Source organism: Musa acuminata, chromosome BXJ1-6, assembly GCF_036884655.1.
Source record: "Musa acuminata AAA Group cultivar baxijiao chromosome BXJ1-6, Cavendish_Baxijiao_AAA, whole genome shotgun sequence".
In the NCBI taxonomy this organism is placed as follows: domain Eukaryota; kingdom Viridiplantae; phylum Streptophyta; class Magnoliopsida; order Zingiberales; family Musaceae; genus Musa; species Musa acuminata.
In genome coordinates this window covers 14402771-14414777 of record NC_088332.1, presented here as the reverse complement: position 1 = coordinate 14414777, position 12007 = coordinate 14402771, and the positions used below count along the sequence as shown (strand labels likewise).

The 12007-nt window shown below is 39.3% G+C and overlaps 1 protein-coding gene across 2 annotated transcripts; it reads left to right on the top strand.

The window, feature by feature from the left end:
* Nucleotides 1-440: 440 nt before the first annotated feature.
* On the top strand, nucleotides 441-11963 carry LOC135676450 (protein TPLATE-like). 2 transcript variants are annotated; one of them, XR_010514293.1, is made up of 7 exons: nucleotides 441-1809; nucleotides 2872-3468; nucleotides 4195-4556; nucleotides 7299-7602; nucleotides 8965-9087; nucleotides 9420-9491; nucleotides 10042-10181. XR_010514293.1 is itself a non-coding variant. In XM_065187635.1 (7 exons), exons 1-7 carry the CDS (start codon nucleotides 670-672, stop codon nucleotides 11694-11696), a joined length of 3483 nt encoding a protein of 1160 aa, XP_065043707.1. In that variant the 5' UTR covers nucleotides 443-669; the 3' UTR covers nucleotides 11697-11963. The 2 variants fall into 2 exon arrangements, 1 of the variants encoding a protein (XP_065043707.1); XM_065187635.1 differs by lacking the exon at nucleotides 9420-9491 and adding an exon at nucleotides 11196-11963 and having other exon boundaries at nucleotides 443-1809; nucleotides 10042-10497.
* The last annotated feature ends 44 nt before the right edge of the window (nucleotides 11964-12007 follow it).

The window sequence follows — 12007 nt, the reverse complement described above, 5'->3', positions numbered from 1 at the left end:
TATAGCCCTCTAATTTATGTTTCATGTATTTATTTTTTTAATACTAAAAATGTGCATAAATATTTAGTCATCTTCAGTCAATCCCACAAATAAAATTTCTAAATAATATCTAATTCCCTTTAGAGATATATTATCTATATTTCTACAATTTGCAATCCCTGTATTTATATCTTAAAAATTAAATTTTCAATAAAAGTATTAAAGAGTATTTATATATTTAAATTTGTTTTTATGAAAAACTTAATAGTAATCATGATTTGTAGTTATTGAATTAAATTTATTAGATCAATTAAATTATATATATATATATATATATATATATATATATATATATATATATATATATATATATATATATATATATACTAATTAGAAACTATGTTAAAAGCCCTTCTTAAAAATAGAAAGAAGAGAGATAGGTGTCATCGAAGGCCCAAATGCCGTTTCTTCGTTACTACGCCTTGGGCTTTGATTGTTGCAGCTCATCAGCCGGAATACAAGTCTCTTCCGCCACCTCCCTGTTGATCCCAACTGCCATGAGAGGTCCCGTTCCCCCCTCTCTCCCCTTTCTACCCGAGGATAGAGATCCCGATCCGACCCAATCCCATCACCACGTCCCGCCTCAATCTCCTTGTTCTTGAGGGGAAAGACAGGAATTGCGAGCGACGGATGGACATCTTGATCGCGCAGATCCAGGCGGACCTGCGGTCGAACGACGCGCTGCGGCAGTCGGGGGCGCTACTGCAAGCGCTGCAGCAGTCGGCGGCGGGGCGGGACGTGTCGGCCGTCGCCCGCTCTACCTGCGAGGAGATTCTCGCATCCCCGGCCTCCGCTGTCTCCAAGAAGCTCGCCTTCGACCTCATTCGCTCCACTCGCCTCACCCCCGACCTGTGGGACACCGTCTGCTCCGCCGTCCGCTCCGACCTCGACTTCCCAGACCCCGACGTCGCCGCTGCCGCCGTCTCCATCCTCTCCGCCCTCCCCTCCCACCGCCTCCCCCGGCTCGTCGCCGACGCCCACCGCGAAATCGCTGCCTTCTTCGACTCCCCTAGCGACACCCTTCGCCTCGCCGCCACCGAGACCCTCGGATGCGTCCTTGCCCGCGACGACCTCGTTCTCCTCTGCCACACCGCCCCGGGCCTTCTCGACCGCGCTTCCGCCTGGTGGGCCCGTATCAACCAAGGCACCCTCGACCGCTCCGACGCCGTTTCCCGTGCCGCCTTTGAGGCCGTCGGCCGTCTCTTCCAGGAGTTCGAAACCAAGCGCATGAGCCGCCTTGCGGGGGACAAGCTCATCGACGGCGAGAACTCCTTCGCCATCCGCTCCAACTGGGTCGTCGCTGCCATCGACCTCGTCTGGAAGAAGCGCAACGCCCTCATAGCCCGCTCCCTGGTCCTCCCCATTGAGAGCTTCCGTGTCACCGTGTTCCCACTCGTCTTTGCTACCAAGGCCGTGGCATCTGGCTCGGTTGAGGTATTCCGGAAGATCTCCAGGCTGGGAGGGAGCAGCAACGACAGGAGCGCTTCTGCCGCAACGGACTCCTCGACGAGCGCTGAGAAACACGTGGGGGTCTCGGATGTGGTCTCCCATCTCCTTCCATTCTTGAGCTCGTTGGATCCGCCTCTGATATTTGAGGTCGGGATCAATATGCTCTCGCTGGCTGATGTTCCGGGAGGGAAGCCAGAGTGGGCTTCAGCGTCAATCATTGCCATTCTCACGCTCTGGGATAGGCAGGAGTTCTCTTCTGCTAGAGAAAGCATTGTGAGGGCTGTCGTCACGAATCTCCACCTTCTCGATCTCAGCATGCAGGTGCACCGCGAGTCCATTTTGTCTACGTAGTGGTCTTTTATTTACTTATCTGTTGGTGGTCTCAATAGCCAAAGATGACATGAGCTGATCTTTTACATGCTAAAGAACTTAATTGAGCAACTACATATGCAAAAAAGGCAGGCAGGACTTTACCAATTCTAACTAACCAAATGCCGCCACCAGATCTTTATTGCATATGCAAGCTCTAACTTAGTAAATATCAAGAACACAAATCCAAACACAACCTATATATATATACATGTGTATATATGTACATGTATATATATATATATATACATGTATATATATACATACATATATATATATATATATATATATATATATATATATATATATATATATATATATATGCAAGGTCTGTCACACCGAAGCGTGCCGTCCATACCGGATGGTACGTACCGATCCGATAGGTTATCGGTACGCGGATCACCCGGTCCCGCTACAGTGTTACAGTACTATACTATAGCATTGCTACAGTGCTACAGTACTATACTGTAGCACTGCTATAGTATGAAAAAAAAGAATAAAATTGTTCGGTACACCAGGGTGTACCGCTCGGTATGCCCTGATGTACCGTCCGGTACATCGATACCATACCATACCGAGCCCGGGTCGAAATGTTGGTACGGTACGGTACGACGAACCTTGTATATATGTATGTATGTACATGTATGTACATGTATATATACACATGTATATATATGTATGTACATGATGTATGTACACAAACCCAAACACCTTGTTGTTTGTTTGGCTTTTTCATTTTTAGACTAGATTAGTGATGTTAACTTACTTTCTAATAATGTTCTTTAATAAACAATAGAAGACTAAAGCACTAGGTGCTGATCCTATTCAAAGATATGATTTTTCAGAACACACAATATAAGAAATGGTAAGAGTGCTGCAAGATTTGCCTGATACTGTACTTTAATTACAAAGTTTATTTTTTCTGATAATTCAGAGGGGTAAGTGTAGGTATTCTTTACTTTGATGGAGTTTTGTAGGGTTAATTTTTTTTTTTCTCATTCCTCCTTATTTCAGGTTTCTTTGTTTAAGAGGCTGCTTCTGATGGTGAGAAACCTGAGGGCAGAATCAGATCGTATGTATGCTCTGGCATGTATTTGCCGTACAGCCCTTTGTGTCGATCTTTTTGCAAAAGAAAGTGTGCGAAGAGGACAGAAGCCTCTCCCTGGAACAGACATTACCTCACTTTTTGAGGATGTAAGAATAAAAGATGATTTGAACAGCGTAATAAGTAAAAGTTTGTTCAGAGAGGAATTAGTTGCTTCACTAGTGGAAAGCTGCTTTCAGTTATCTCTTCCGTTGCCTGAGCAGAAAAATTCTGGAACGGAGGGCAGAGTCATTGGTGCTTTAGCCTATGGAACTGGTTATGGTGCACTGAATTGGACAGAATCAGCTTTAGAGGTTGTGGAAGTGTGTCGGCCATGTGTTTTGTGGGACTGTGATGGACGAACTTATGCCATTGATTGTTACCTGAAGTTGCTCGTCAGGCTCTGTCACATTTATGATACAAGAGGAGGCGTGAAAAGGATCAAAGATGGTGCTTCTCAGGAGCAGATTTTGTATGAGACTAGGTTGCGCAACTTGCAATTACAACTTATCAAAGATCTTCGTGAGGTTAGTATCATTATTTTTGTCACAATCAAATCTGATACATCTTTTTCTTGTGGAAAATGACTGTGAAGAAATGCTAAGGCATTGCACATTTGCAGGAACTTGCAAATTTGTAGTGAGCAAGCATGAAATAATAGAGATAAAATACACTAGTAAATTGCCATTTTCTGCATTAAGTTCAGTACTTTTCAAGATTGCAATGAAACAACCAATTTATTTTTGCATAAATGCCTCTTTTTTTCTCTCGTATTCATTTTTTTTCTTAAATTTGGCTGAATGCTTTTACCGTCGGGTGCTTAGGAGATTATCAGCTAGATGTGATTGTTTATCATGCTCTTTTTATGCATCTGTTTTGAATTGGTAAATTAATATTCCTGTGAGGCTGTAATAGTATGAGACTATGATAATCATATAAAAAATAACTATCAAAAGAGACTTTTGTACATATCAGTTCATTTGCTTTATTCAGGATGAAAATTTGACAGTGGCTTAACCCTTTCAGAAATATTTGAAGTTGCCAAGGCTCCTTTCTCGTTAAAACAGCCGACTGTCCTCTTTAACAATATCATATGTGCCTTAGCCGTCAATTGTAAAATAGAAATTGCATGTCGTTCTATTGACTCTCATTCTTCTTCTTACATGCTTTATCTATTTTGTTTATACAAACACACATATTGTCCTCGCCTGCCTACTTATCATGTTAAAGTAAGATCTATTTTGCTCTGCAAGGTGCATACACCGAGAATATCTGCACGCTTGATTTGGGCCATTGCTGAACACTTTGATATGGAGGGTCTTGATCCACTACTAGCTGATGATCCGGAAGATCCATTGAACATATTTATATCCAATATACACAATGTGTTGTTTAATACTGATTCCTCTGCAACTACTTCAAACAAGCTTCAAGATGTGCAAGCAGTCCTTATTTGTGCACAACGTCTAGGTTCACGGAATCCCAGAGCAGGACAACTGTTGAGTAAAGAACTTGAAGATTTTAAAGGTGGTTCCATGGCTGACTCTGTAAACAAGCATCAAAGTCGCTTTATATTGCAGATGTTAAAATTTGTTACAAGTCATCCAGAAAGCAGGTCAGTCCTTTGTGCACATTACAAGTTCAGCAAGTGTGTTTTTCATCAGTTGATTGAGTTTATTATTGTGTGGAATTATCTGATTAGATCTGCATTTTAATCAATTAGATACTGAAACTAAAAAAATGTGTTTCAGTTGTTGATTATAGCATTTACCAAAAAGCTTAAAAATGATTGAGAAATGCTTCAGTTAAGTCCATTTTGGTAATGCATTTGTCTTATATGTTTGTGTTGTTGTTGACTCCAAGAATTGTTCTCTTGATAGGGCAATAAACACTGGTCATGTTGTTGTAACTGTATTTACCAAGGCAAGGGTATTTTTTAACTAAATATACACTTTTCTTTGGTTAAGTTGATGGGTTCTCAAACTGAGAGAAATAAAGATAAGTTGATAAACATGTGCTGCTAGCTCGGAAGAGTGTCTACTGTCTAATGCTTGTAACTTTACATCTTAGGTAGATATTTGACAGATCGGAGTTTATTAATGTTATTAAAGACTGTTAACTGTTACTTAGATCTCCTATCAATGAGGCAGCATATTTTCTTCGGAAAGCCACAACATGTTCATATAACTAATAGATTAAGTCATTAAACATCCTCATGGAATAAACCATATACTGATAATCTTGTTTTTTCTAGCTTCTGACATGATTTTTAGAAAATTGATGTTTCATATAATGCAAAAATTGTTTCTTTTAGTTGTGTAGAATGCACTACAGTAGTCAATAAAAACAAACTTGCAGATGATATTTTTATCAGGACAAGTATGATTTTGTTCTCCTAGCCTAATTATTGTAGAACTTGGCTACAGAAAGAATTTTGGAGCACTAATATGCTTATTACCAAGGTTTTGGGAATTGGCCAATCATAATCTGATGTAGTCCAGCTTTGGTCCTAACTTTTATCTAATTGATGATTATCCCTCAATCTAATTCTGCAGTTGATTCTGCCTGAATATGTTTGGATTGGCTGATTTTAGATGGAATGTAGCAGTAAGTGACCAACTTCAGCAGAGAGGACTACATAGAGGAGGAAATAAGAAAAAGGAGAGTAAGTGGACAAGAGGATTGTGGAATTATAAGTAGAGGTGGAGAAAGAAATCTGTTTCTTGCTGGACACGTTTATTGCATGTTCAGTACTTTTAGCTGATATTTTTTCCATGTTCATCGTTCACTCTTAAGGCATATGAAGCGAATGAGACAGGGTACAAGAGAAGAGATAGGATTGGAGATTGGAGGTTACATGGGCAGTATACGAGAATGAACAGTCACATATTTTGATGGTTGGTGGGTGAGGAAGGCTGTTGCAGTTCCAACAATTCTGATGAATCCTGTGACACTAAAAATGAATTGCCAAAGGGTAGATATTTATGGAAAACATTCCTGACCCTTTTTTGAAACAATGGATATGCACTTCAAAAGTAGATTTAAATATCTCCAGTATATATTTTTTTAAAATCCTTTAAATTTTTTCAAGCTTATCATGAACCTTTATTCTTATATGGCCACTTAGGTGCACGGCATATTTACACTGGGGCATACCAAATTAAGTGATACTGCATTAAGTACTACTCCACTGTCACGGCCTTAGTTGGAATTGCCTAAGGTGTAAGGACCATTGCGGCAAAGACGCGAACTTAGCTTGCGTTGCCTAAGTCACGAGGCACCCTTACGGCAAAGACGCGAACTTAGCTTGCGTTGCCTAAGTCACGCTTCGCCCTTGCGATTTGCGTCCGCAAAGATCAACCCACTTGCAACGTCTCGCAGGTCCCGAAGGACCTGTAAAAAGAGAAAGTTGATTAGTTCGAAAAACGAGCGACGGACAAGTCCCGATGTCTCGCGAAAAGGGGAAGCTTTACAAGCAATTCAGCGAGCACCTTGCGTGCACCAGAGAAAAGAGCAAGAGGGGGAAAACAAGGACTTTAGAAGGTTGAATGAACAGCTGCAAGTCCACAAACAACTGCTCACCGAGTGCCGGGCACGACAACAAGTTCCCGTTAAGGTAACGTGCGAACTTACGAAAGAGTGTTCAACGCCCGACACTATACTGAAGCTCCATCCAGCCTTGTGCCACCCGGGTGGTTCCAGGGTGTTGAGATGGCTGACGTTTTGCGTGCAGCAGCGGGCTGCAGAAATCAGCCCGTGGCACGTGAAAACGGAGCTGTTTTGGGGTTGTTTTGCTCGGTTCGGTGAGTGGTCGCATTGTAGCGTTGCAACTTGTTCGAACTTACATTTTTACAAGCAAAAGGACTTAAAACAAAGCCAAAACATGCTGCCAAGCAGCTGTACATGTAGATTAGAGCGACGAACGGTTCGTTGAACGAAGTTGTTGTGGGTGCGCGACGACCGTTCGTGACACCACAGTGCCATTGTGGATTTTTTTCTTATACTTCCATCTTGTGGAACTCAACTCTTGGGGTACAATAGTAAATCATTACTCTAAAGCATGGATCCAAGAGGCTATTCAGATCCATGAATAAAAAATTTGTGGTGTTGCTAAAACATGGGAAGAGCATGAAGTAATTAGTAATTGCATTTCTATATGTATGTATTTTGTTATGAAAGATTGATAAAAACAATATACAGGTTTGCTCCTGTGCTAATGTCTTTCATAGTTCGATCATCTGACTCAACTGTAGTTCTGTGTTGTTTGAAGCTTGGACTTCTTTTTTGATCTTTGTAGCAACGAATGCTGTAAACTATTTGATGCTTTGAAGAATGACTGACATGTAATAATTTTCAGATGGGTAGGAATTAGTGACACTATGGGAGATTATCCTTTTAGCCACCATAAACTCACAGTTCAGTTCTTTGAGACATCTGCAGCCCAAGACAGAAAATTGGAAGGATTGGTTCATAAGGCCATTCAAGAGCTCTGGAGGCCTGACCCCAGTGAATTGAGACTTTTGTTAACCAAAGGTGTCGACTCTAGTAAGCATAAAGTACCTCCAAAAGCACATTCTCTAACAGGTAGTAGTGATCCTTGCTATGTTGAAGCATATCATCTGGCAGATTCGATGGATGGGAGGATCACCCTTCACTTGAAGGTATCACACTTATATACTTTGTTGATATTTGTGTATGTTTCTTGATTTCAGATGGTTATTTCTGCTGGCAACCAACTTTTGCATATATTAGCATCTATAATTTTTGTATTGTCTTAATATTTCAAATTAAGAAGTGAAGGAACATAAACATTTTAGAAGTATTTCCAAGAATTAGCAGAATGTAGGAGATTTTGGTACTAAAACAAGAAGAAGGGGAAATCAGATAGGAAATCAAGTTGTATAGCATGATGATTGTATGGATCTTATTCAGTTGTTGTATAACTCTCATGTGCAAGAGGCAAACTTATGAGAAAGCAATAACAAAAAGCATGTTCATGGTGAGAATATTTGATAATCTGGAATCAATGCATATGGAAATTTTGTGTTGCAGCTATGAAAATGTTGGAATGGATGTTTGCGTCTAAAGAGAAAGATAAAAAAGGAAATGCAGATGATTGCACTTATTGAGGATAGTCTTGTTCATTGTCGTTTAAATTTGAATCACTTACAAAAATGACCTGGTTCAGCAGATTTTTTTTCATCTGCAGCTTAAGTGTGGCATGACTCACTTTGGGTTGTTTATTTTGGTGTGTAGCACTCAAGTCAAAGATCAAGATTGTTTGAGCCTGAGATATAGCTAGCTAGTTTTTTTAACGTAGAGCTGGAGGTTATCTTTTCTGAAAAGGAAACTGACAAGAATTCTAGCATATCCTGTTGGTTGGGTGCATTTCCTCCAACCAATGCCTTTATTAGGTTTCTTGACAATCTCTTGTATGATAATTTTGTTCCTCATACGTTGTAGGTAGAAAAATTAAGAATAACATGACAAGTCATCTAAGCTGGTCTGACATATCTTACTAATGTGTATTTAATTTTTTTGTTTGTCATGGATAAAAAAATAGAGTTACAGGAAAGTTGAAGTATAACTTAAAAGGAAAAATGACATTTATCTCTTAGGCTTGTTAAGTGAAGTATTGGATGTTGACTTTATATAATTTTGAAAGCCTAGTATCATCAAATTAGAATCACAAAAATCACTTCTTATTATTACTATATTAACTGATAATGAAACAATATACTTACAGTTAGACAAGTGTCCGAGTGAAGGGCAAGCAAATAGTTATTTGTCAAGGCTTGTGAGTTTGGAAATATGATTCCATGTACCACTGGTTTGCACTAGTTTATATGCAAAAATTTGGTATTTCTTTCTCACTTTCAAGCTAAAATACCTTTTTTGTTTTAGTTTGTCATGATTTCAACTCATTATATGTACTGATTTATTTAACTGCATTTGTAGTTGAGTATTATTTAAACTATGCCATCAAGACATATTAACCATTCTGATCAAATCAATAATTTCAGATCTTAAACTTGACTGAACTAGAGCTTAATAGGGTGGATATCCGGGTTGGCCTCTCTGGAGCACTGTACTTTATGGATGGGTCACTTCAAGCAGTTCGACAGCTAAGAAATCTTGTCTCACAGGTTTCTTTCAGGATTCTCTGCTAATTTTCTTGGATTTTGCTTCTGTAATTGCTACTTAATGATTGTAGGCCTTTTGGCTTTCCAATTTGCTTTTGCCTTGCTATCACTCGTTGACGTGTGTTTATAACATGCAGACACATTTAAGAAAATAACTTTATTCAGACACATTTAAGAAAATAACTTTATTGTCATTTGTTCGCACTTGCACGCATACATACTGCAATCATATGCTATATATACAAAAAAGTGCCTCTCTATATTCATGAATCTATGTTCATTAGCGGATGCTGCATGATAAATCTGAAACAATTCTTTTGTTCATCTTTAAACAGAAGAAGACTTGTCAGTTATAGGTGGTTGATTGTATCTTCCAAATTCCTTCCAGCCTGAACAAATCAGCACTTGTAAGCCTATAGAGCAGGAGTGCACTTTTAAGTTTTCCAAATTATCATAGTACGTTAAGTGGAAAGTCATTTTGTGGAAGACATTAGTCTGGACTCTGCAGTATTTCCTTTGAACTCGAGCTATAAAATTAATTTTTTATGTTTTAGATATTATTGCATGATAAGTTCCAATTTTCTCATTTATTCCCATCATCAAATTGTGAAGAGCTATTACATTAAAGAACTGCAATGATATCAAAATGGATGAATGACCTACTTGATATGTCAAAATAATTATTTGGCTGTTGAATTCTAGCATCATATCACAAAAATGTCTACATGTAGGTTTGGGCATTTTGAAGCAACTTGTTGTCTCGTCTGGAGTCCCAATGCTTATTTTGATTGACTGGTATATGCTATATGGCAGTTGTTTAAATTTGACTGTTTTTTCTGTTAGAATGTGAATCACGTGGAATATTTTTTGCTGCATATATAAGACATCGTTTATCTACAATATTCATGATGGAATCTGTACTAGCTTTGTAGCATGACTTAAATTTGTTTATCCTAGGATCCGGTCCTCAGCAGTGTCACTGTTGGTGTTTCACACTTTGAGAGATGTGCTTTTTGGGTTCAAGTTTTGTATTACCCTTTCTATGGAAGTGGTGTTTCTGGAGATTATGAAGGAGACTATGCAGAAGAGGATTCTCAGGTCATGCGACAAAGGCGTGTCTTAAAACCAGAGCTTGGAGAGCCCATGATTTTAAGGTGCCAGCCTTACAAGATCCCACTAACCGAGCTTCTCTTACCACATAAATGTTCTCCCGTTGAATATTTTCGCTTGTGGCCAAGTTTACCTGCCATATTGGAGTACACAGGTGCATATACTTACGAAGGCAGTGGTTTCAAAGCCACTGCTGCACAGCAGTATGAGGCTTCTCCATTTCTCAGTGGATTGAAATCACTCTCATCTAAGCCATTCCATCAAGTCTGCTCACACTTTATCCGCACGGTAGCAGGTTTTCAGGTAAGTGGATAGTTATATATGCATAGAAGTGTCGAAATTCAAACTGCTATCCCTACTGAATGCATTCTGTTTCTTCTATGTGGATTTATACTTTCTAATTTCGAATATAAAACAAAAACAAGAAGTTATAATGGCCCATGGATGTGGCTATATTAATCTTTTCTGGCCATGGGGTGCTCTTTAGGGCGGTATCACTTGCTAGCCAAACCAAGAGCACTTATCTCTTTTTATCATTGTTTCTAAAATTTTTTCTGAGGTCTTCCTCCAGCTGTCATCAAAATCCTGGTTAACATACCTTGTGGAGCACTAATAGTCTCCTTTGGATATGTTGATATCATTTAAACAATTTTCCACATTTTATCTTCCGTCAGAGTTATAACTAATTAGTATAAACATTTCTTTTTTATTATTTCTATCAACCGTATGCACCTATCTTAATATTTCATCTAAACAACAATAATTGTGTTCTCTAAATATCTGACATTTTGACCCATGTGGCATAACTGATCTTACAGTGGTTTTATAAATTAATTGTAATATAATAAATACTACATTAAGATCTGCGATCACATATCCTGTTTTACCAAAAACCGTTTTGTAGCATTTTCATAGTTAGTGGATGTTTGGATTGTTGTGCTGATTATAACAGTAGTTACTTGTGCATCACTGACGTCTCAAATTCTGATTCTTCTCGACAGTTGTGCTATGCTGCAAAAACTTGGTTTGGTGGTTTTGTGGGTATGATGATCTTCGGTGCCAGTGAGGTGAGCAGAAATGTTGATCTAGGAGATGAGACAACAACGATGATGTGTAAGTTTGTCGTCCGTGCTTCTGATGCATCAATCACAAAGGAAATAGGATCAGATCTACAAGGCTGGTTAGATGATATCACAGACGGGGGCGTGGAGTACATGCCCGAAGAAGAGGTTAAGATTGCGGCTAAAGAGAGGCTAAGGATTTCTATGGAAAAGATAGCCCTGTTCAAGGCAGCCAAACCCCCACCACAGCGTCCAAAGGCTGAAGAGAAAAAGGAGGAAGATGAGAAAATCAAAGAGAATGTGGATGAGAATGGTAACCCCAAAGAACCTTCCACCTTATCAACTCTGACAGCAGAGGAAGTGGAACATCGTGCTCTTCAGTCGGCAGTTCTACAGGAGTGGCATATGTTATGCAAAGAAAAAGCCGTCAAAGTTCAGTGAGTTTTGGTTTTCACCTTCAAAATTTTGGCCATTCATTCTACCTCATAATTCTTTTTTTTTGTTGATTGCAAAATTCTTTTCTGCGTGCACATGGTAAGTCAGCCTTGTTAATATCCGGGATCTCGATCGATCTCTTGTCTTGTCCGGTTTATACATAAACCGAGGGGAGGGTTCATCGTGTTGTTCCCCGGAGCCTTGCAACTTTTGTTTCCTTTGATCAGAGTGTACAGGATGAAAAATAACGTGAATTGTTCTTTCACAATCGTATATATTTCATCACCTTGAACAAAAAAGAAAACTGTTGTTGTTTT